General features: G+C 38.8%; 1 protein-coding gene across 1 annotated transcript in view; it reads left to right on the top strand.

Annotated features, from left to right (window-relative positions):
* LOC126252681 (zinc finger protein 235-like) overlaps positions 1-9,789 on the top strand; it is a 50,467-nt gene extending 40,678 nt beyond the window's left edge. The window contains exons 3-4 of the mRNA XM_049953585.1: positions 3,373-3,649; positions 9,512-9,789. Of these exons, the coding sequence (XP_049809542.1) occupies positions 3,373-3,649; positions 9,512-9,770 (536 nt within the window). The 3' untranslated portion in view covers positions 9,771-9,789. The remainder of the gene's footprint in view (positions 1-3,372; positions 3,650-9,511) is intronic.
* Positions 9,790-26,309: the final 16,520 nt, after the last annotated feature.

Raw genomic sequence — 26,309 nt, 5'->3', positions numbered from 1 at the left:
ACTGTTAGCTAAAGTGTCACTGGACGGGTGGGAATGAACTACATGAATGTCCATGGGCGAAGGTCCACGAGCCCGATTGTCCTGGGTGCGATTCCGGCGCGAAGCAAAAGGCCTGGAATTTGTGTGATTGTCTGATCTAAGCTTTTTCTGGCAAACACTTTGAACATGTCCTTTCTTTCGACAGTAAAAACAAATAGCTTGGCGTGACGGGCAATTTTCACGCGAATGTCTAGTTGCACACCGCGGGCATGATTTCACTGCATTTGCTTGCTTACGCGGCGCACGTGTTTGCAATCTAGGCTGCCGCTGCGAAGACGGGCGCGAGGGCCGCTTAGCGTCCCGTGCAGCGGGCCCGGCGGGCCGGTGAATGTGACACACTGCTGGCGAAGTTTCAAATGAGTCCTGAGCAAAGTCAAGTGTGTCTTGCCTATCCAATATGTCTATCACTTGTTGAAGGGAGGGATTAACTAGTTTCAAAATCTGTTCCCTTATGCGAACATCAGAAACGTTCTGTGCTATTGCATCACGCACCATTGTATCTGAATAAGGAAGTCCACAGTCACATTCAAATGCACACTCCCTAGTAAGTCCTTGCAAAGTTGCTACCCACTCCCTATTAGTCTGACCGGCCGTACGTTTTGTACGAAAGAACGTATACCGTCGTGCAACTACATTAACTGTTTCTTTGAAATAGGCATCTAAAGCAGACAAAATTTCTTCGTAGGACAGAGTTGCTACGTCGCGTCGGGGAAACAATTTCACTATCACACGGTAGGTAGACACACCGACACAAGAAAGCAAAAATGGCTGCCGCTCTTTACCTTGAATTCTGTATGCTGCTAGGTGAAAGTTGAACTGGCGAGACCACTCTTGCCAGGTCTCTTCGGCCGCCACGTATGGCCGAAAGGGAGGTGCAGCAGCGTTTTGTGGCAGCGGTAGCGAAGAAGCGGCGGCTGCCGCATCGTTTTGCAGCGCACGTTGACCCTGGACGAGCTGTCCAAGGGCTTCCAGTAACGACTGCGTCTGCTGATTCTGCAAGCGAAAAAATTCGGACAGTACATCTGGAGATTGTGGCGAAGCCATGACACAAGCAAATCAGAGCAAAGTACAATCAATTTATGCAACGTGGGCGCGGCACCACTCCTCGGCGCCAAATAATGTTGTGTCTATTTCCTACAGCATAGACACAATGAGGTAGCTAGGTGCACGCTAAACTAACGCAGACGGGCTTGAAGTTCTGGAACATGAGACTTATTAATGAATAAGAGGAAAAGTACGTAGATGCGTTTAATACTTATCTTTATTCTCTTGTTGGAATACATCTCTCTTGAATATTAGTACGCTATTAGCACTGATACAAATGGCGCCTTGCTAGGTAGTAGCTATAGAGTAAGCTGAAGGCTATTCTATCTGTCTCTCGGCAAATGAGAGGAAAGCTTCGTACGTCTGGTCGCAAGCTATGTCTTCCGTACAACTGGGGCGAGGTCTAGTCCGTGTCTTGTGACCTGCCATGTGGTGGCGCTAGGGTTGCGATTACACAGTGGCGACACGCGGGTCCGACATGTACTACAGGACCGCGGCCGATTTAAGTTACCACCTAGCAAGTGTGGTGTCTAGCGGTGACACCACACACACAAAGTGGTTATGCACTCATAGTAAATGTCACAAAGTAAGAAATTACTTAATTAAGCAGAAAGAAATTGTAAGGGTTGAAAAAAAGAGTAGCACAGTGATACAGGAACTGTGTGCAATTTTTCAGAAATATAGGAGAGAAGTTCTAAGTGTGAAGCAGAGATGACCTGGAAAAGTACTGCTTCATACCAATAACACTATATGAAAACAATGTGGATCACTCAATATATTTTTTAAAAAAAATTGATAACTGTTATCGACCTGTTGATCAAATCATCTTCAGAGTCAAAGAGAATCATCTTGCTCAGGTTGGAAGCTCTTCTTGGGGTTTTTTCATGTTTGTGATTAAAATTTTTTATTCACTCAGACATGTTTTGACACCTATGTGTCATCTTCATTGAGTCCAGTTTATTTCAATAAAATATAACACAAAGTTTATAATTATTTATTGATAAATGATTATACTTTGTATTATACTTTACAAAAATAAATGTGACCCACAGAAGATGACACATAGGTGCTGAAACATGTGTGAGTGAAAAAAAAGGAATAGTATTTTACACAATGCAGATCTTAAAAAAATGCTGAATTTCAGATTCAAAATTAGTGCTGTGTAGTGCAGTTTGTTGAACAAGGTGTGAGTGCAACAATGAGTTTCTTAATTTCATTGACAAGCTGAGAGATTGTGGGATATAAAAGAATCATGTTTTAATTGAATAGTTTCTTTTTAATTGCTTTCTAAAATGTATGAAGTAAACGTGTGTGCACGTGTGTGTGTGTGTACGCAGTTGTGTATGTTTCAGGAATAGTGTGATACATGTCATATCCACAGAGTTTCTGCTTAATAACCCAGAGAGGTGAGGTAATTTTTGCCATGCTTTACAGGCTTAATGTCTGCATCAGTGCCATATATATAGTGCCTGAATGCTAGATCTCATTTCATACCCTAGTTGTATGCTATGAAAAAAATTAAAAGAGAAGTCCCTAATTGCCACAGTCAGAATTGTCTTCAAAAGCAATCGTCCACTAGCTACAGGATGCTCCTTAGTCCAATAGTGTGCATACACACAGAAAACCACCAAAGATAAATTAGAAGAACACTGTTATAAGTGAAGTGCAATCTGTAGGTCAAAGGATAAGCCAACAAATTAATTTGGTTTTGGTGGATGATACTGGGGATACCACAAGCATGCTGCTATGTTCCACATGTAGGATGAAGGTACTATCTGCTTCAGGTGAGCCAAGTATACCCTTATCTCATTCTGACCTGGATACAAGGTCCCACATGCAACTTCTCAATAATTTTTCTGTGTGTTGATGCCATTTTAAGTCATTATCCAGTTGAATCCCAACAAATATTACACAATATTTCATTTAGTGTTATGACCATCATGTCTACTCATGTGCCTGTAATATATCACTTGCCTCCTTCTACATCTCGAATATTTCTCTGTGTAATGATGAATGAATGAATGAATAGGCTATCACGAAATAGAAAAAAGCCGTAACTAGTTGAATAATTCAGAAATAGAAGAATGTGATACTGACCAGGAAACTTAGTGACTACATAATGTGGAGAATAAAAGCTAAGATTCACCATTTTTACAGGTTTTTAATACATCTCAATCATACCACTTTTTATTTAATAAGTATTTCATTTTCAAATCTATCTACATAATAACATTTTGCATCAATATGACAATATGAAATCATAACTAAAAATATGTATTTTATTTTCAGAATTTAGTGGTGGATGTGCACAGCAGGTTGTAGAAACAGCTGTTGGAGATGACTGTAATGGCTTCAGGTGTAAAATATGTGGCAAGCAGTACAAATGGTCTCAGAGTCTGAGAAGACATCAGCAGTTAGAATGTGGCAAGGAGCCACAGTATTCGTGTGGGTTGTGTTCATACCGCAGCAAGCAGAAGGCACATCTGAAAAGACATCTCCAGTTGATCCATCGAGCTGCAGTTATTTTAAACAGGAGAGAAAATTATTTAAGTGATTTAATAATTTAGTGGTAGTTGTTAACAATTTTGTCCTCATTACATCACTCCTTTAAGACACAATACACTAATAAGTATTTAGGCACTCAAATCCTTTTTAACTCTTGTTTTTCTTGGATTAAGGCCTCTAACAAGAATTTTTAAAGGATAAGGAGTCAATCAATACTTATGTCTGTTGTTCTAGACATTTAGTGTGACTCCACGAATGGTGTAAATCATGATTAATTGCAATAATGGAAAATACTGAGAGGAACACAGCCAATGGAGTGAGTGAAGACAATAACTTGCCTTACAGAGGAGACATAGTTAATTAAAGGTTTTCTCAAAACTGGATCTTTTGTTGCACTATGTGTATTGTAGGTTAAGTTGGTATTCAGTCAATCCAACCACTTATAATTTGAACACCTATGTTGCCTTGTATAAAATGAAATATGCAAATACAATTTTGTACAATTAGTTTTTAGGCTAAGGAGTCATCATAATATTATTTCTGTTGAACAAACAACTGCGTACTCCATAAATTCATCATAGAAAGTAATACCCAAGTGTACTGCTGTATACAAGAGCTACAGTTTAACCTCAAGAACTCATGTTGTGAATTTCCTTATGCTCTGAAAGTGATACGAACAAATTTGTACTGATTTAAATTGATAATCTTCATTTGTGAGAACAATTACATCACCAAAAAGTTTGTTGTGTTGTCATCTAATAGAAATGAAAATGATTTTGTGTGATTAATGTAATATTTCAGTCAGTAGCATCTAAATTATTTTTTAAAATGTTTAAGACTGTATTCTCCTCATTCTACATCTACATTTATACTCTGAAAGCCATCCAACGGTGTGTGGCGGTGGGCACTTTACGTGCCACTGTCATTACCTCCCTTTCTTGTTCACTTAAATAGGACTTTTGAGTTGAAACTGATGTTTAAAAGAATATTTGGATTTGAAACTTCCTGGCATATAAAACTGTTTTCAGATCCATGACTCCAACATGGAACCTTTGCCTTTTGTGGACAAGTGCTCTATCAACTGAACTATCCAAGCATGACTTACAAGCCGCCTCACAGCTTTAGTTCCACTAATACATTTTGTCCTACCTTCCAAACATCACAGAAATTCTTCTGCATACCTTGTGTACTTGCTCTCCTGGAAGAAAGGATACTGAAAATAAATGGCTTAGCTGCAGTCCAGAGAATTGTTTCCAGTATGAATTTTCACTCTACTATGGAGTGTGTGCTGCTAGTCCTGCAAGGTATGGAGGAGAACTTTGCAGTGTAGTTTGGAAGGTAGGAGAAGAGGTACAGGCACAAGTAAATCTGTGAGAGTGTCCTGTGGGTCATACTTGGATAGCTTAGTCTGTAGAGCACTTGTCTGCAAAAGGCAAAGACCCCAGATTCAAGTCCCAGACTGGCACCCTGTTTCAGTTAGCCAGGAAGCCTCAAATCAGCACACATTCCACTATAGAGTGAAAATTAATTCTGATCACAGACAGCTTTCTGAGTAATTACCACATTTTCAGTTTATAAAAAATAATTGTTAGTGTAAATATGATTTGAAAAGCAGCCTGTGACCACTGAAAGAGAGTTTCACAGGTTGCACAAAATAGCTGTATGTACAAAGTTTACATGTCTTATTAATGTAAACAAATGCACCAGATGATGGACATATAATCCTCTAAAATATATAATTGGAAGATATGTATTTCAATTGATATTGAACATCATGTGCCTAACATAAAATGCTTGAATTTAAAGAAAGAAGAGATGGAGAGGAAAAAGGTGTGTGCAAAAGAGAGGAGGGACAGATGAAATAAAAACAGATTAATAAATAGTTGAGTATAGCAAACAGGGAGGCTAATGGTAATGGAAGTTAAGTCCAGGAGAGTAGTATGATGGAAAGATATTTTGAAATGATGGTTCCCATCTCAGGAGTTCAGGAAAACTTGTGCTGAGTGGGATCTCAAATGGCCTCTGTGGCATAGTAGATATTCAGATCACTTGAGTCATGTTGTGGAGATTGCTCAGCAACTGGGTACTTGGTATCCCCGAATTGGGTAGGTCTTCTGTATATTTATGAACACTCTTGAAATTTAACACTGGTCATCGTTATGTAGTTATTTATTTTTTTCATTTAATCTGCAAAGATTAGGGTCATGAAGCCTTCTCTTATACTGTATGTAACCAGACATGATACAAGTTTTACATTACATTTATTAAGATAAGCATATTGTAAGTTACATCTGATACACAACATTTAAAAATTACTATAGCGCATAAATAAACAAAAACATGGTCCACATTTATTTATGTGAGGTTCAACAATATACAAGTTACAGAAAGGTTGATTTAAACTGTGAACACTAGCGGAAGTGGACTTGAGAGGAATGGTGGTAGAGAGAGAGCAAGAGAAATGTTATAAAACACAAATAATAAAGACAGGGGACAAGATAGTCACATGGATAACTGAGAAATGAAAAGAGAAAGAAGCATGTCTTGGAGAAGATGGGAGCATTTGCTTTGCTGATTGACAGATTGAAAAACTGACAATATATTATACTTTCTGGGGAAATATGAGAGTGATGGAAGGAAGTGCTTCAGCGTCTTCTTGAAAGTAACATGATATTTAACTGCAGTGTGCTTCATAGCTTGTTCCAGAGGTAGACAAGAGCGAAGAGAAGGAGTTCGTGATTGCTTCTGTTTGATGGATAGGCACAGCTAGGGTATATGACAAGTGAAGGCCTGTGCCTTAATTATGACAAGATGATAGGCACTTAATCTGTAATATGAGGTGCTGGGGTGCTTGCAAACTGAGGAGTTATTGGAGTAGACATAACATATGATAGACAAGCAATTGGTCTGGCAGCAACCAACCTAATTGGGTGTATGGAGTGTTTATATAGTCACACAGACATATGGTGCAGATGTAGCTCACACAAGCTTTCACAATCAGTTCTAACCATCCAGTGTTGTCATTGTTTGAGCTATGTTGGATTACATTATAGTATTAAAGGTTTGGCTAAACAAATTATTGCACAAGTTTACATTTCAAATCCTATAGAAGTATGTTCCAAAACTTTTTAAAGGTATAGAGGAAAAAAGTCTTCCTGTATGTAGTGACAGTATTTTATGGCCAGTTGAACTGCTCATCCAAAGTTAGACTCAGGTTCTTCACTATTTCTGGGTAAGGCATTGGAATACCATTCAGGAGAACAGGAAGCAATTGTACACAGCATTCAGAACTTATTAATTTCTGATTGGGTATTAAATTTATGTGGGGCTTTTTTTAAATTTAGCTTAATTCCCCAAGTTTTGCAACCATTTTACCAGTGAAGAAAGATCATTCGTCTGAGTGATCACTGTTTTGATATCTTCGGGTCAGGTACTTAGGTCAAGCATGAGGTAATTGGTATAGAAATGGTATTTGCAAGAGGACAATACTGATGAGATATCAGGCATGTCTTTGCTGGTCATCAGGGCTCAGTTTGAAGTGGGACTCATCATTGAAGACAATTATGCTCCAGTCAATGAGATTCCAGGCTGAAGACATGTCTGGAGATGCCCTGGACAGCAGTAGAATACAAATCTGACTGTCGCCTACCATAAGGCCTGACAACCAGGTGTTGGGGTGCCATTTCATTTCATAGCATGACCGCATTGGTTGTATCCATAGTTCCCTTACAACACAGTGGTAAGTTGCCAATATTCTGTGTACCATTTTGTTGCCATTCATGGCAAGCTATCCTGGGCTTACATTTCAGCAAGATAATGCTGACCCACATATGGCGAGAGTTTCTACTGCTTGTCTTCGTGTTTGCCAAACCCTGCCTTAGTCAGAAAGGTCACTCGATCTCTCCCATATTGAGAATGTTTGGAAGATTATTGGTAGGGCCCTCCAACCATCTTGAGATTGTGATGATCTAACATGCCAAATCAACAGAATTTGGCATGATGTTGCGCAGGAGGATGTCCAACAACTGTATCAATCTATACCAAGCTGAATAACTGCTTGCATAAGAGACAGAGGTGGAGCAGTTTGTTATAGACTTGCTCAATTTGTGAAGCTCTTTCTCTTGAATAAATTTTATCTGTGTATGTGCATCACTTCTACCAATTTCAGTCCCATTCCTTTGTGGTGCTTTCTTTTTCTTTTTTTTAAGTGTAATACCTTATTACGGCAAGTTGTTTAGTGCTAATATGTTACTGAGTTCATTACATAAAACATGTTTTATAGAATGAATGGCTTTTGTTGTAGGAAACTGTTATGCTTTAATACTGGAAATGTTTACATATCAACAATAGCAAGAATATTTTACAATCAGATAATTACATAATTATACTGACTGTGTGATTGAAGGCTATTTAAATCTGAGAAATGAAATTAATTATAGTAGATACAGTAATAAATAGAAGAATAAACAGAGTTAATTGGTGTGCACATTGAGTAAGACATTGGTATCATAACCTGCAGTTGACGTGGCATAGTATGGTACTAATGTCTCATCCCACTCTGCCATATCACATCTCAATAGCACCATTTAGTGGTCATTTTTGAAAATTAAAGAAGTATTTGGGCATCATGCTGTTTATGGGAGATTATGTTATTTCTTTTGAGCAAGAGTTGTTTTGTAACTGTCCTGCAGTTGAAGAGGATGTGAAACTTTATGGAACATTGTCAAAAAATTATTCCCAATCTTTCTTCTGTCATTCACTCACACAGCTCTTACTGGGATGCAGAAAAGGACTAGCTTGACACTGAAGCAGAATCTGGTACCAATTTCCAGGACACTCCATTCCTTGCCCCTCTGCCAAACCCCCCCTGCCCCCCCTCCCTCCCCACCGCCCCCCCCCCCCCCCGCCACCCAATGGTAAGTGATTAAGTGATTGTGGATGTAATATACATGGTTCACATCCTCTCTCAAATACAAGAAGGGCAACATTTCCAGCTTCTGTATAAGTTAACCAGAACAGTAGTTTATCTTCTGTCTGTGGCCAAACAAGAACTGTAATGGCATGCAGAGATGACATGTACTTTTCGATATCAACAAAAATAATCAGTTTTTGAAAACATAATGTACCTTAACATAATTTAATATTTTATTTAATAATATCTATCACTCTAGTTTTAATATTTTATTTAATATTTCACTTTTATGTGACAGTGGAACTGTAGCATACCCAAAAGAGAAAAAAGTGAAATTTCGAGGTCAAGAAAATAGCACATTCTCCATATCTGTGAGGTGCAATACAGTGTTACATGTTGTTGTAGATTTATGAATTTTGGAGCACCATTAGTATGACTGCATAAGAAGGTGTCAGTATGAAGAAGCAAAGACAGATATGGTCTGCTACATCAGTAGTTGCTAATGTATTACTGATCTATTCCACATCATAATGTTTTTTGCACATGTGCATGACTGTCACTTGAAACCACAAGTTACAGAGTAAACATGAGATAGAGATCAAGACCAAACACTGTCAGTCATCCTCACTGTAACTCCAACCCTCTCCTCCTGGAGCCTGAGTGAGTTGCCCTTCCTTTTTAATCTCTCCTTCTTAAGGAAGTGACTATTAGTTCTGAAAGCTAGAGCAGTGTGTGTACTTTTATATATGTCTGTCAGCATTACTGATATTTTGTGTCCTGAAGATAAGTACTGGCTGGCGATTCAGTCTCATAATTAGTTTTCTCATGTTAGTTTTCCTTTTCATACTGTCAGTGGCGTATAACAATCATGATCAGATTCTGAAATGCAGAAACTCCTTTTGGTGAATTTCTATTGCTAATCAATACTTCTATTTTGTCTGATACAGTCTTTTCACTTTGCATGAATATGAAAACATTTTCATAAAATTAAATATAGTGATTAATGTTTACTGTATTTTCAGACTTCACTATAAAGCAAGTGCAACATGAACTGGTAATGGCAGTGGATGTGCAGCGCAGTGGCTACAGATGTGATGTATGTGGTAAGCGATATAACTGGCCAGAAAGTCTGAGGCGACATCAAAAGTTTGAATGTGGTAAGGAACCCCAATATTTCTGTTCACTGTGTCCATATCGATGCAAACAGAAAGGAAATTTGAAAAGACACATTTTAAGCATTCATACAAGTGCCAGCTTTCCTAGCTACTAGGGAAGAAGCAAGCCTGTGGTAGTGGTTTTGTAATTCATAAAGTTTGTTTTTACAATTGTTATACAGACTGTATTTGAATTGTCATATAGATTTGGCCAAATAAATATTTCCAACCCAATTTCACATCATTCAAAGATCATACATAACCCAGAGTCAACTAAAAGTATGTCAAGCTTCTCCTGAAGAAAATAGGGCAAGTCTACTACTGGTCTCTCCCATACCAAATATAATGACAAGACACTGATTAGGAATATTCAGAGGACAACACTGGGCCTCCTCAAGAACAGTTCATTTCCAGTTACCCTAATTAAGGGTTTGTGCCAGCATGTTTCTGTTCCACCAAGACTTTATGGTCTACCAAAAATCCGTAAGGATGGAATCCCCCTTTGACTTATTGTAAGTAATGTAGGAATGCATATTTTGTAGCTAAATATCTTACATCAGTTCTGGATCCACTTGTAAGCAAATGCAACCGTCACATCCGGAACTCAGAGGACTTCGTAGGTTGTCTGAAAATGCTCAGACTACAACTGTCAGATATCTTATCTAGTTCAAACATTGTCTCTTTATTTATGGAAGGTCATTTGCAGAATCCTCTGCATTTAATAGGCAGCAAGCTGGAGGAGAACATAGTGGCACACTTTCAACAAGTGAAACTTCCTGGCAGATTAAAACTGTGTGCCGGACTGAGACTCAAACTTGGGACCTTTGCCTTTCATGGGCAAGTGCTCTTGAGCTATCCAAGCAATATGTGGATGATATGTGTGTGGTGCTGCCTCGTGGAACCAAAATATTACCCATATTCCATCAACACATAAGTTCGTTCCACCTGAACATTCTGTTTGTGATTGAGTGAGAGAAAGATAGCACATTACATTTCTTGGACATTATGGTACAAAGGAAAGCTGACGGAATGCTGGGACATAGCATGTATTGCAAGTCTACTTGCACCAAATTATATTTTCAAGCTACATGTTACCAGTACCTGCTCAATGCCACAATATACATTCTGCACGCTCTGATTCACACAGCATGCATCGTGTCTTATTGTGATAGCCTGCCACGTGGGCTTCAACATCTTAAGGCATCTTTTTGACAGAACCACTATTCTGAATGACAGATTAATCACATATTCCACCAAACATGAGTCCAGCTGAGATAAAGAATGAAAAATTTGAAACACCTTCTGTCACAATTTTCCTGCTGTACTTTGGCAGTATTACATCAAGTATCAGATGAGTCTTCAACAGACAGCATGAGAGGTGTCTTTTGCCTCCCCAATGAAACTGGGGAATAATGTGATTAACATCATTGCCATACATATTAGGGCTGACTGGATGAATCTGCAATAGCAGGCCATTGCCTTTGTACAGTATACCACATGATGTAGGAAAATATGAAGATTGAATCCTCAGTTTTCTCTTCTGTTATGGAGAGGGTCATGCTTATTCATGTGGCAGACAACCCCACCATTAGATAGAAAGAAAAATGAATATTTTCAATGACGTTTATACCCCAGAATAGTGGTTGTTCCATCTATCTACCAACTTTGTTTTTGCTGCCAGTGATAGCACTGGTTACAGGACACATGCACAAAAGGCAGCAGCTTGGCTCCTGGTAGGGCACTCTGGATGCCCTACCACCATCTACCTGAAAGCAACTTGATCATAAATGTGAGACTTTCAAACAGTGCCTCCATACAGGCCATCACATTGCAGACACCACAAGTTACTATTTACCAACAGTAGCAAATATGTCAAGCAGTTGTCTTGAGGAAATGTGGGCTACACAAAAGTGATTCAGCAGCATGTCCAAGACTCATACACTGAACATAACTGCCAGAAAAGCCTGAAGGATCAAAATGTGAATGTTACTGGCCATGGGTTATTAATTTAAGAGATAATCCAAGAACTGTACATTGTTGATGTGCTATAGCAACAGATACAATGATATAAGCTGACAGTAATTGGAAAACATTTCAAATATTACTTGGCTTGAGCACTCTATGAGGGAAATGGAATAACATTTGTTAAACACATTACTCATGTGTAGGTGATTTTCTTCAGACGGTTCAATCCATATACATTTACAAAATTATAATCTTCCTACACAGCACATAACAATATTATGATAAGGGAAGTTGCTACTCACCACATAGTGGAGATGCTTAGTCGCAGATAGGCACAACAAAAAGAGTTTTACACTTAAAGCTTTCGGCCAATGGCCTTTGTCAACAATAGGCACACATACACGCACACACACTCATGCTAACACAGCTCACACACATGACTGCAGTCTCAGGCAACTGAAACTACACAGCAAAGTGGTTTCAGTTGCCTACGACTGCAGTCGCGTGTGTGAGTTGCGTTTTTGTAGTGTGTGTGATTTCAGTTACCTGGGACTGCGTGTGAGTTGTGTTTCCATGAGTGTGTGTGTGTACATGTATCTATTGTTGACAAAGGCCATTGGCTGAAAACTTTAAGTGTGAAAATCTTTTTGTTGTGCCTATCTGCGACTCAGCATCTCCACTATATGGTGAGTAGCAGCTTTCCTTCTCATAATATTGTTTCATTCCATCCTGGATTTTACACAGCAGATAAAAATTATTTAAGGAAATCATTTTCACCACTCACACAACATGAGACACACAGAGAATTTTGTGCTGTTCACACACCAATTGAAATTATACACACAGAGTTCACAGTATGTGAGGATGAAAATATGCACTGCTGGCCATGCAAAATGCAATGACAAAAAGGATTGGAGGTGTCTCAGCCAAAGTGATTAGGGAAATAACACATTGTACAAAGATCACATCACATGATTGAAAATACAACCCCAGGTGATGGGAGGAAGATGATAAAATCAGTACGGAGTAATGCCACCATTGCTGTTGTTTGCGTACAGCAGTCCATGCTGCATCCACATATTGCTAAAGCTCATCTGGTGTATCGCAGGCCAGTCATTCTGCAATCATCAACCAGACATTTTCGATAGGGGAGAGATTGGGAGAATGAGGAGGCCAAGGCAGCAATGCAACTTGATAAGTGACAAAGAAGTCTTGAACATTGTATGCCACGTGTGGCTGTCAACAAGCTCTGGAAATATTGGAGGACAACAGGATCCAACACATCAGAGATGTAACACTGGCTGATTAGTGTACCAGCAATGCATACTACAGGGGTGTGGGAGTGGAATCCAGTGTCACCCCAGACCATAATACTGGGTGCAGGACCAGTATGGCAATGTGTAAGGCAACAGTCTCTCACCATGGGATCTCCAGACTCTAATCCAACCATTGTGGTGGTGCAGCCAGAACCGAGATTTGTTGCAGTCCACTCTGCTGCAAACGGTGTGGAATGGTATGTGCAGACCGTGCGTGTTGCACAACAGACCAAATTTTTTGTGATGTGGTTTGACATGGCATAGTGGTCCATCACTGCCATGCACACAATATGCCTGTAATCCTGTGTAGTGATTCAGTGAGGTGGGTTCAATCAGTCCTGTTGGTCTGTCACTCCCTGCTGCATCCAGCAATTATAGATCTTCATCACAGTTGCTTGGTTTTGTCCAACACGATCACGAATTGCTCTGGAGGATGATCCACAATCCCTATAGGCAACTATTCTTTCTTGGTCAAACTCCAAAATGTGCTCAAAAGATGCTCACTATCTCCTATGAAGCATACTGAAGCTGTTTACACAAAACAAACACAAGAAGGAACAATTCCAGTACATTCACATGGCCATTTGTTCCTGCTTTATAAAGCACTTGCAGGTGGCACTACTGGTGCCCATGATGTGTACCTACACCGAGGTGCTAATCATATGTGTCTCTCATCACCATGAACGCATGTTGCAAATTTCAGCTGATTTGGCTGCTTCCTTCAGGGTGTTACATTTATGGTAGCCAGCAGTGTACAATAAATGAATGGGAAAAACATATTTTATATTGATCCAGAGACTCTAAAAATAAGGCTATAGCAAATTCTCTGGAAGATAAGCTACTATTTGGATAAAGAACTCATGAAAATTTACCATAATGTCTTCTGTATTACACCTGAATTAAATTATTTGCAGTACATTATGTGCCTAATAAATTATAATTCATAGCAGTACAATTCACAAATGAACAAACTACTAAATATGACAAATAATTTTGAAGGTTAGTTCTGGTAGAATGAAAATACCTTTTGCAGTTGTGTGTCTAATTAGTGCCCTGTAGGGGCAAAGGCATATGTATGCATACATACAGTATATATTTCTCTCTCTCTCTCTCTCTCTCTCTGTCTGTGTGTGTGTGTGTGTGTGTGTGTGTGTGTGTGTGTGTGTGTGTGTTTTGTACCCTAGCTTGAGAAAGGATTATTCCAATGAGTCACTGTAACAAGTGGAGTTATAGTAACTTAATGACTCTAGGGAGAAACCCATGGTGGAACTGAACATAACAAGTACTTAATGTTTATGAGCAGCCAAGGGTGTGACTACAATAGAGGATGGTAACTTAACAAGTCTTGTGACAATCCTGAGATTGCAGTGAAACATAACAAATAGGTAAGTGTGTTTTGAGTCTGACAAAAACAGTAAACTAGACATTTGGAAATGGTTTTTTCTGCTAAGCAGGTGTGGAGAGGGACGATGGACAATGTCAAGATTAGCATGAGCAAGTGAATAGGTTTTACCAGCAGGGTGATTACAGGTGACCACAGGACAGCCACAACGGACTGCAAGTAATTGTACCCTGTAGTATAAGGCTGGCTAACAGCAGACGCAGTACACACCTTAATAAAATGAAATGAGGCTAGGAAGACTGGTACAGTAAATGCAAGAGCATTGAATTAATCAACAGAGTGCAATTCATCATTTAAAAGTTGACAACTGCCATCATAATCATATTTACGATTAAACCACTCATTCCACCCTAAACATTTACACTTACTGAATGATAAATAATTTTATGAAACATAAAACCGTATGGCCAGTGATGACTCTGCACAGTAGCTATCACCGAGACAAACAATGAATATTACATTGCTTTTATTAAATATTCTATAATATTAAGTTTATATGTCCAAGGGTGTTGAACCAGATCATTCTTCACAGTTACACTGGTGAAATAAAGCAGTATGTAGTTTTAAGCGAATCAGTTTATTAATCTGTGATAAATGCTGATTACACTAGAAGCACAGGTAGGTTAATGTTAGTAACACACTGCGGCGTAACTGTATTTGCCTGTGCTGCTGTGCTTCTGTTGAATCTGGTTGAAAAGCGATTGTCTACATTACCGGTAGGCTTTGTAAATAATATGGTCTATACCAGATTTCCAGTTCAGACACTTTAATTGCATTTTGATATGCAATAAACTATAGTTTATTGCCAGATCAAGTTACATTTATTATAATTTATGCACAGATAAATGTGTAGTCACATACTACGGTCAGCTGATTTCCTATAATATGATTGATTGAGTGCAGTAACCTGACATATTTCTTGTGTGGCAAACAAACTCATAACACAGTCACAGAGCTATACTCTTAAATCACTGTCTTAGACTCTAATAACAAACTTGGTATGAAAACTGTGTGCACAGCAAGTAACTATTGGGAGTAGCGCTGTTCATATTCTGATGCTATTGTCGCAGTTAGTAGATGGCATTATTGAAGAATGACAGTCGATGATACCAATTACACATTGTATTTCAATTAATAATTCACAGCAGTCACTGAATTGTTAAATAAACTTCTGGATAAAATGTAAAATGTGATACATTTTCCAATTTGTAACTTGCACTAATTCATCTGCGGTACATTTTTTGGTCACAAACCTGACTCATTTCATAAACTACCACAGACTGACTTAAAATGGCTTTTGGAGAGCCTCTTTTATAAGACCACAATATGTAGAACTACCTTTATATGTTCTTGCTCACTGTCTTTACAAATAACAATTAAAGATTTACATTTATGAGAAACTGAATAGGAGAGCAAGATTCCTGTAAATGTGAACTTCCCAATGGTACCGCATCATTCTCAGCTGATAGGCATCACTGGATGCGGGTATGGAGAGGCAGGTGGCCAGCACACCACTCTTCCAGCCAACATCAGTTCTCATGACCAGAACCTCAACTTCTCACTCATACAGCTCTTTAAGTGACCTCACAAGAGCTGAGTGCACTCTGTTTGCCAACAGTGCTCAGTAGACCTGGACCGTTGAGCATCCAAGTACTAGCCCAGCCTGACAGCACATAACTTGCTGATCTGACAGGAACCTGTGTTACCACTATGGCAAGCCTATTGCCACAGTAGATAGGTATAGTACAAGAATATATAATTTAAAGCAGACATAACAGCAATAGGTGAAGGATGTTTATAAAGAGAGCAAAACATGAAGTAATATAACAATCAACTTAGTTCCTTGCAGACATCACTCTACCAAATTCACAAAGACTGTGAGTCCTGTGAGAACACATGGCACACAATTACAATCACTCTGTACCAGTGGCATCCCAAAATGTTTCTGGATACTGCACCAGTCGACTTATGTACCTTAGTTTGCTAAATGTAAATGTTAAAAAGTAAAACACATTCCCCTTCAAATGTACTTTTTCATTCCTTTCTTATTTCTCTTAAACATTCAAATTCTTTATTGTTAATTATGTAAATTTTTGCTTTAAACCAAAGCTTGACTCTGCCCAAACAGGCCTCAGAAGTTCCAATGGTACTGACCAACCACTATATCATCCTCTGCCAACTGGCATCATCAGATGTGTATGTGGAGGGGTGAGGGGTCAGCACACAAATCTAGACTCTGCCCAAACAGGCGTCAGAAGTTCCAATGGTACTGACCAACCACTATATCATCCTCTGCCAACTGGCATCATCAGATGTGTATGTGGAGGGGTGAGGGGTCAGCACACAAATCTAGACTCTGCCCAAACAGGCGTCAGAAGTTCCAATGGTACCGACCAACCACTGTATCATCCTCTGCCAACTGACATCATCAGATGCATATGTGTAGGAGTGAGGGGTCAGCACACAAGTTTCCTGGCCATTATCAGTTTTCATGATTTAGAGACACTACAACTTGGTCAGTCAGCTCCTGAATTAGCATCAGCTCTCCAGTAGGTCAACAGTGCACTGCTGTCAGGACAGTCACCCATCCAAGTACCAACCATACCTCAGAGTGCTTAACTTCCCACCACAGCATGGCCACTTTAAACATGTGCAGTTTCCAATAATCTTATGCTATGAACACAAACAAAGTACAATGCTGGACACTATGTGTTTTTGGCATGGACCTTAGTGTCAGTTACATTTCTCATGGCCAGCTTGTAGCGAAACAAGTGCTGTATCATTTGTGACATACAGAGGCGAGAGAGTTTGCTGGGACTTACCCCAGTTCACTGCTAGTAGCACCACATCACCATAATGCATCTGTGCATAGCACACAAGTATTGCACCATAACTGAGAATAAAATTAAAAGTTAAAATTTCTTTTTCACACTTCGTCAACATATACTTTAATGTAATAATGTTTGAAATGTCAAGTGTTAGAATGATTAGATCAATAGTTTTCCTAAATACATTCTTTTAAGAAAAAATAAGTGGCACTAAATAATAAAGCTAGAAAGCCAGAAACTGGTCACAATGTATAGATGTATGTCAAAATTAACTAGTGTGTGTCTCATCTTGACCAAATAAAAATTGTAACCAGAATCCACATTTTTAAGAAAAATTTGAGGCACTAAATATTAGACTTAGAAATGTGCAAATTTGTATGATGCCTCTAAAAATAATAACTATGTGACCACACTAAGCTCTGTCTAATAGTTTTTGAATAATTTAATGAAAACTAAATTTGGAACTAAAACATCGTTATTTGTAGTAGATCAAGTATCTGTAATTTTAATGCTAAAAAATTTTGGTTACAGCACATGATAAAACCTATTAAATAATAGAGCTGTAACAATTTTTAGGACTGTAATGTTGAGAACAATTAATATAAGGTCTCTTAAAGTTATAGTTAAGAGGTAATGATCTACTGTCAGTTCTATTCTAAAAATTCTAGAAAGCGTATTTTTTATGCAAGTGAGCTGAAACTTTTTCTGCGATTTCAACCAACTTACCTACATTCATGCAAAAATTAAGAAGATTATAAATTAATTCATAACTTTGTTATTAAATATAGTGTGTATGAGAAAGCGGCTGTTTAGAGACTGCTGTCATGTGTATAAGGCGGATGACAGCAGGTGTTTCCTTGGCCGTCCACTGCACCACATACATAAATACAACCCAGAGACAAGATTAGGCTTCCCTTCTCACCCAGCCACTGTAAGATCCACATCTGTCAAACATCAGAGAGCATGCTGCCTCAGATGACATCAGAGACAGGCTGTTTCAAAACGCTGATTTTCAGTATAGTGAACTCGAGGTCTGTACACAGTCCTGGATTGCTTAGACTTTGCAACAGTCCATGTGGCAAGTGGTGACAATTATTTTCCACTTTTTTGGCAAGCATTTATTTTGAGTATCAGTAGTCAGGGTGAAAGACAATTTGGTAGGAACTTATGTAGAGGTCCCTCTGAACTGCTTATTGTGCTGTTTTGGATAGAGAGATTTACTGTCAGTGTGAACAGAATAAATACTTCATGTTGTGCATGTGAAACTTTACTAAATATATGTATCAATTAGAACTCTAAATCTTCGTTTATAATCATAGTCCAGATCCCACTAAGCAAATACAGAATAGAAACATTTCTTTCAGTGGGCTGGACAAGAATGTGGACTTGCAGACTGGAAACTATGGTCAGTATGTTCTCCATTACTTTCTGGCTAACCACAAAAATAGTTGCCCGGCTCTCATCAAAAAGACAGCAAATTACCACACTAATTTTACCCGCCACCCCATGAGCTCTCTGTGGCTCTCTCCCATGTTAGTGAAGCAACCAAGTTCTTCAATCATGTCCCCAGCCATTCTGCTTCAAACTTTGTATACAAAGAAGCTTCATAAGTCAAAAATAAATTTAACATGAACATAGTCTTACATACAGCTACAAATAAATATCCAGTCAACACTGGATTTTTAAGCTAGTTACAACATAAGATAATGTAAACATCAAATAAACAGACATAAAATCTTGTGGATAATGATGACTGAAGCAATCATTTCTTTATTGCCAATAAAATCTGTCACATATGTGTACCACCCATTCAACTGAAGCTGAGCATTGAAATAAAATAACCTTTCCCTAATAGATCAATTGCAGATGTCATCTGACAAAAGAGGTGTGTCAACAGATAATACAATATTTTGCAGAACCCCCTTTCAGATAAAACATTACTGACACTCCTCCAAGGTTGTAAATGTGGGACATGAATGATTTGTCTCACTTAATCTGCAACCTGTTTTGCAATATCAAAACTGATGCTCACATCCAAAGTTAGTGTCGATTTAGTAACTGGCTCAACAGAATATGCATTTAATGTACTCATAATGAAGTCAGACCGTTCAGTTATGGCATAAGGTAACTCCCTTTTGTATTTACATTAGTGGACTTTAATTCTGGTATTTTATTTTTTATTTTTATGATTCCTTTATGGGGATATGTTCATCTAATTTCTGGTTAGTTGCTTGTAATTCAACTATTAAGTCATCACCTTCAGTTTTATAATCTACACCTCAGAGGCTGCTACTCATGCAGCTGATTGTGTGTGGGGTGCACACAGGAGTTTTTTAGAATAGGCAACTCTCCATCCAATCCACATAAGGAAACCCAGAAGTATCAGTGTAAGATTGAAAGAAAAGCCTCCCACAGGTGAGAGTATTAAAATCCTAATGGATAACTGTTGATGCACTCACAACAACGTGCTAGAGTCTTAAGTACTCCTGAAAAGCAGTGAAGCTCACATAACACTAGGTACAGAAAGCTGGTTGAAACCTGAAATTGACAGCAGTGAGATTTTTGGGGGAAATTTAAGTGTATATCAAAAGGATAGGGAAATGGCAAATGGAGGTGATGTATTTGCCACAGTAAACAAGAAACTTAAATCCACTAAGGCAGAAATTGAAGCTGCATGTGAGACTGTTTGGGCAAGACTATGTATTGGATGTGAGCATTAAATGATAATTTGATTCTTCTATTGCCCGACAGATTCATCTTCTGATGTAATCAAAAAATTTAGGCAAAACCTCAGTTCCCCAATCATACTGTAATCATTGGTGGAGACTTCAATGACCCCACAATTAACTGGAAAAATTGCAGTTTTGTTAGTGGTAGGTCTGATAAGACATCCTGTGGAACTTTAATAAATGCCTTCTCTGAAAACTACCAAGAACAGATAGTTAGGAGCCCCACTCAAGATTGGATCTAATGGCAACAAATTGACCTAACATCTTTGAGGATGTCCACATTGAAATTGGTGTCAGTGACCATTATGTGGTAGTGGCAACAATGATTACCAACATACAAAGGACAACTAAAACAAGCAGGAGGAAATATATGTTCAGTAAACTATACGAAAAATCAGTAACATCATATCTGAATGAGGAACTTGGAATTTTCAGCACAGTGCAGGAGCATGTAGAGGAACTCTAGCCCAAGTTTGGAAAAATAGATGACCATGCACTTGATAAATATGTACCCAGTAGTACAACTGCCATGGTATACACTTACTGTAGAGAAAATTCTAAAGAAACAGAGATTATTGCATAATATGTATAAACAAAACATAGGGCTATAGATAGAGAGGTGCTGAATGAAACACATTTTGCTGTCAAGAGAGCAGTGCCTGATGCCTTCAATGAACACCATAGCAGAATATTGTCAAGTGAGCCCTCACAGAACCCAAAGAAATTCTGGTTGTATGTATAGGCTGTTGGTGGCACCAAAGTTAGTGCCCAGTCCCTACCTAATGACACAGGAACTGAATCTGAGGGTAGCAAAGGAAAAGCTGAAATGCTTAACTCCATTTTCAAATGTTTTTTTGCAAAGGAAAATGTAGGGGAATTGGCCCAATTTAATCCTTGTAGCACTGAAGAGATGAAGGAAATAAGAATTAGTGTCAGTAGTGATGAGAAACAGCTGAAGTCATTGCAACTGAACAAAGCTCCGTGCCCTGATGGAATCCCTGTCAAATTCTACATTGAATTTGGGGCTGAGTTAGCCCATCTTCTAACAGGAAGTTCCTTTGAACTAAAAGTCATGCCCAGTTCTTGGAAAAAGGCATGGATAACATCTGTCTACAGGAAGGGTAGTAGAAGTGATCCACAAAACTACCATCTAATATCCATGACATCAATTTGTTGTAGAATCTTAGAACATATTCTGAGCTCATTCTTGAACACATTGACTTCCTCAATGCTAAAGGCATGGATTTTGAAAACAGTGCTCATGTGAAACCCAACTCACATTTTTCTCATGACATACTGAAAGCTTTGGATCAAGCAACCAGGTAGATGCAGTATTTTTTGTTTTCCGAAAAACATTTGACTCAGTACCGCACCTAAGCTTATTATCAAAAGTACAATCATATGGAGTGTCAAGTGAAATTTATGACTGGATTGATGACTTTTTGGTAGGGAGGACACTGTATATTATCTTGGATGGAGAGTCATTGTCAGATGTAAAAGCAACTTTGGGTGTGCCCCAGGGAAGTGTGTTGGGACCCTTTGTGTTCATCTTGTATATTAATGACCTTGCAGACAATATTAATAGTAAAATCAAGTTTTTTGCAGATAATGCAGTTATCTATAATGAATTACTATCTGAAAGAGGGTACATAAATATTCAGTCAGATCTTGATAATATTTCAATATGGTGTAGAGATTGGCAACTTGCTCTAAATGTTCATAAATGTAAAATTTTGCACTTGGCAAAATGAAAAAAACATAGTATCCTGTGACTATAATATCAATGAGTCACTGTTGGAATCAACAATGCATACAAATACCTGGGTGTAACACTCTGTAGGGATATGAAATGGAATGATCACATAGGTTCAGTTGTGGGTAAAGTATGTTGCAGACTTCAGTTTATTGGTAGAATACTGGGTAAGTGAAATCAGTGTACAAAGGGTAGTGCTTACAAATCATTCAAGCAACTGGTTCTAGAATATTGTTCAAGTGTGTGGTACCCATACCAGATAGGACTAACTGGGGATATTGAACGAACACAGAAAAAGTCAGCATGAATGGTCACATGTATGTTTAATCCACAGGAGAGTGTCACAGAGATACAGAAGGAACTCACCTGCTTGACTCTTGATGAGAGACATAAACTACCCTGAGAAAGTCTATTAACAAAATTTCAAGAACTGGCTTTAAATGGTGACCTTGGGAATATATTACAACCCCCTACATATTGCTCACTTAGGGATCATGAGGATAAGATTAGAATAATGCACAGAAACATTCAAACAATCATTCTTCCTATGCTCCACATGTTGAATGGAACAGGAAGAAACCCTAATAACTGGTACAATGGGACATGCCCTTTGCCTTGCACGTGTTGGTGGTTTGCAGTGTATAGATGAGCTCATCACCTTTAGACTTTAACTCCCGCCTCTAGCCTGGTATTTAAGTTAGCATTGTCTTGTACTAACTGTCCCATCCAAGCATCTATCTCAGATATGGCTTTAAACATTCCCTCTATTTTCCAGGTTGTTACTGGCATGCAGCAAAAATAATATTCAGTTTAAAACTAATCTTTCCCTACTAATAACTGCTATGGCAAAGGAGGTAACTCCATAAAAAAAAAGAATCTCCTGAACACAAATGCACTACAATTACCCCAAAACACACATCATCACAAAAAAGTTTAATTTGGCTTCAACATAGATCACCTGAGTTGTTTGCATATCTTATAACATTGCAATGCTGACAGGAAAGTCTTATTGTACTTGGTGAACAAGGACTGCCTTTGAGTAGTGATCAGCTGGCATTGTTGTGATCTTCAGTCCTGAGACTGGTTTGATGCAGCTCTCCATGCTACTCTATCCTGTGCAAGCGTCTTCATTTCCCAGTACCTACTGCAGCCTACATCCTTCTGAATCTGCTTAGTGTATTCATCCCTTGGTCTCCCTCTACGATTTTTACCCTCCATGCTGCCCTCCAATACTAAATTGGTGATCCCTCGATGTCTCAGAACGTGTCCTACCAACCGATCCCTTCTTCTAGTCAAGTTGTGCCACAAGCTCCTCTTCTCCCCAATTCTATTCAATACCTCCTCATTAGTTATGTGATCTACCCATCTAATCTTCAGCATTCTTCTGTGGCACCACATTTCAAAAGCTTCTATTCTCTTCTTGTCCAAACTATTTATTGTCCATGTTTCACTTCCATACATGGCTACACTCCATACAAATACTTTCAGAAATGACTTCCTGACATTTAAATCCATACTCGATGTTAAAAAATTTTTTTTTTACTTCAGAAACACTTTCCTTGCCATTGCCAGTCTACATTTTATATCCTCTCTACTTCGACCATCATCAGTTATTTTGCTCCCCAAATAGCAAAACTCATTTACTACTTTAAGTGTCTCATTTCCTCATCTAATTCCCTCAGCATCACCCGATTTAATTTGACTACATTCCATTATCCTCATTTAGCTTTTGTTGATGTCCATCTTATATCTTCCTTTCAAGATACTGTCCATTCCGTTCAACTGCTCTTCCAAATCCTTTGCTGTCTCTCACAGAATTACAATGTCATCGGCGAACCTCAAAGTTTTTATTTCTTCTCCATGGATTTTAATACCTACTCCAAACTTTTCTTTTGTTTCCTTTATTGCTTGTTCCCTGTATTTTACCCCTGCCACCTTCAGAATTTGAAAGAGAGTATTCCAATCAACACTGTCAAAAGCTTTCTCTAAGTCTACAAATGCTAGAAACGTAGATTTGCCTTTTCTTAATCTTTCTTCTAAGATAAGTTGTAGGCTCAGTATTGCCTCACGTGTTCCCACATTTCCAAACTGATCTTCCCCGAGGTCAGCTTCAACCAGTTCTTTCATTTGTCTGTAACGAATTCGCGTTAGTATTTTGCAGCTGTGACTTATTAAAGTGATACTTCCATTATTTTCACATCTGTCAACACCTGCTTTCTTTGAGATTGGATTTCGCCTGTCTCGTACATCTTGCTCACCAGATGGTAGAGTTTTGTCAGGGCTGGCTCTCCCAAGGCCATCAGTAGTTCTAATGGAATGTTGTCTACTCCCGGGGCCTCGTTTCTACTCAGGTCTTTCAGTGCTCTGTCAAACTCTTCACACAGTATCGTATCTCCCATGTAATCTACGTCTACATCCTCTTCCATTTCCATAATATTGTCCTCAAGTCCATCGCTCTTGTATAGACCCTCTATATGCTCCTTCCACCTTTCTGCTTTCCCTTCTTTGCTTAGAACTGGGTTTCCATCTGAGCTCTTGATATTCATACAAGTGGTTCTCATTTCTCCAAAGGTCTCTTTAATTTTCCTGTAGGCAGTATCTATCTTACCCCTATTGAGTTTGCATCGTTACATTTGTGCTCTAGCCATCCCTGCTTAGCCATTTTTCACTTCCTGTCGATCTCATTTCTGAGACGTTTGTATTCCTTTTTGCCTGCTTCATTTACTGCATTTTTATATTTTCTCCTTTCATCAATTAAATTCAACATTTCTTCTGTTACCCAAGGGCTTCTACTAGCCCTCATCTTTTTACCTATTTGATCCTCTGCTGCCTTCACTATTTCATCCCTCAAAGCTACCCATTCTTCTTCTACTGTATTTCTTTCCCCCATTCCTGTCAATTGTTCCCTTATGCTCTCCCTGCAACTCTGTACAACCTCTGGTTCTTTCAGTTTATCCAGGTCCCATCTCCTTAAATTTCCTCCTTTTTGCAGTTTATTCAGTTTTAGTCTACAGTTCATAACCAATAGATTGTGGTCAGAGTCCACATCTGCTGCTGGAAATGTCTTACAATTTAAAACCTGGTTCCTAAACCTCTGTCTTGCCATTATATGATCTGTCTGATACCTTTCAGTATCTCCAGGGTTTTTCCATGTATACAACCTTCTTTCATGATTCTTAAACCAAGTGTTAGCTATGATTAAGTTATGCTCTGCGCAAAATTCTACCAGGCGGCTTCCTCTTTCATTTATTAGCCCCAATCCATATTCCTTCTCTCCCTTTTCCTACTCTTGAATTCCAGTCACCCATGACTATTAAATTTTCGTCTCCCTTCACGAACTGAATAATTTCTTTTATCTGATCATACATTTCTTCAATTTCTTCGTCATCTGCAGAGCTAGTTGGCATATAAACTTGCACTACTGTAGTAGGCATGGGCTTTGTGTCTATCTTGGCCACAATAATGCGTTCACTATGCTGTTTGTAGTAGCCTACCAGCACCCCTATTTTTTTATTCATTATTAAACCTACTCCTGCATTACCCCTATTTGATTTTGTATTTATAACCCTGTATTCACCTGACGAAAAGTCTTGTTCCTCCTGCCACCGAACTTCACTAATTCCCGCTATATCTAACTTTAACCTATCCATTTCCCTTTTTAAATTTTCTAATCTACCTGCCCGATTAAGGGATCTGACATTCCACACTCCGATCCGTAGAACGCCACCTTTCTTTCTCCTGATAACAACGTCCTCCTGAGTAGTCCCCTCCCGGAGATCCGAATGGGGGACTATTTTACCTCCAGAATATTTTACCCAAGAGGACACCATCATCATTTAGTCATACAGTAAATCTGCATGCCCTCGGGAAAAATTTACGGCTGTTGTTTCCCCTTGCTTTCAGCCGTTCGCAGTACCAGAACAGCAAGGCCATTTTGGTTAATGTTACAAGGCCCTGCAACTACTGGAAAGGCTGCTGCCCCTGTTCAGGAACCACACGTTTGTCTGGCCTCTCAACAGATACCCCTCCGTTGTGGTTGCACCTACGGTACGGCTATCTGTATCGTTGAGGCACGCAAGCCTTTCCACCAACGGTAAGGTCCATGGTTCGTGGAGGGTGGGGTGGGGGGGGAGGGGGGCAGCTGGCATAGACACCACTAATTAATATGGTAGAATTCGGACCTTATGACTCCAGTTGTAGCCTATTGTTTTCTTACACAGATTTTCACATTATGGTTTAGAAATTATTCTAAAGACTAACTTTTGCAGCTTATGTTTCAGTTGCCCCAGCTCCATGTTGTAAACTTTGTGGCAGAGATATTTTTCATGTCTGGTGCAAAGTGATATCAAAAGCATGTGAGAGTTTTTTTCTGGTCATGTGTGGTTTTTTTTATCTTTGCCGTAAGACTATAGAGTCTCCTAGTTTTTGTTACTTCTCTGTTGTTTTTTAGTTTCTTCTCATTGTGAGTTTTTGTGAATACATATTTTTTCGTTAACACATTATACCGGATGGCTATGCAATTATTTGTTGTAGGCAAGCTGCCTACTTAATTGGTGACCTCCGATTAAGGAACTTTAAACCTTTCGTTAGCTACGTCGAACATTAACTGCAAAAGCAATGAACGACAACGGCAAACGATACGGTTCGATAACGGAAGAAATT

Source organism: Schistocerca nitens, chromosome 4 (assembly GCF_023898315.1).
Source record: "Schistocerca nitens isolate TAMUIC-IGC-003100 chromosome 4, iqSchNite1.1, whole genome shotgun sequence".
In the NCBI taxonomy this organism is placed as follows: Eukaryota; Metazoa; Arthropoda; class Insecta; order Orthoptera; family Acrididae; genus Schistocerca; species Schistocerca nitens.
Note: the sequence above shows the minus strand (reverse complement) of the source record. Positions and strands in the feature narration are given on the sequence as shown.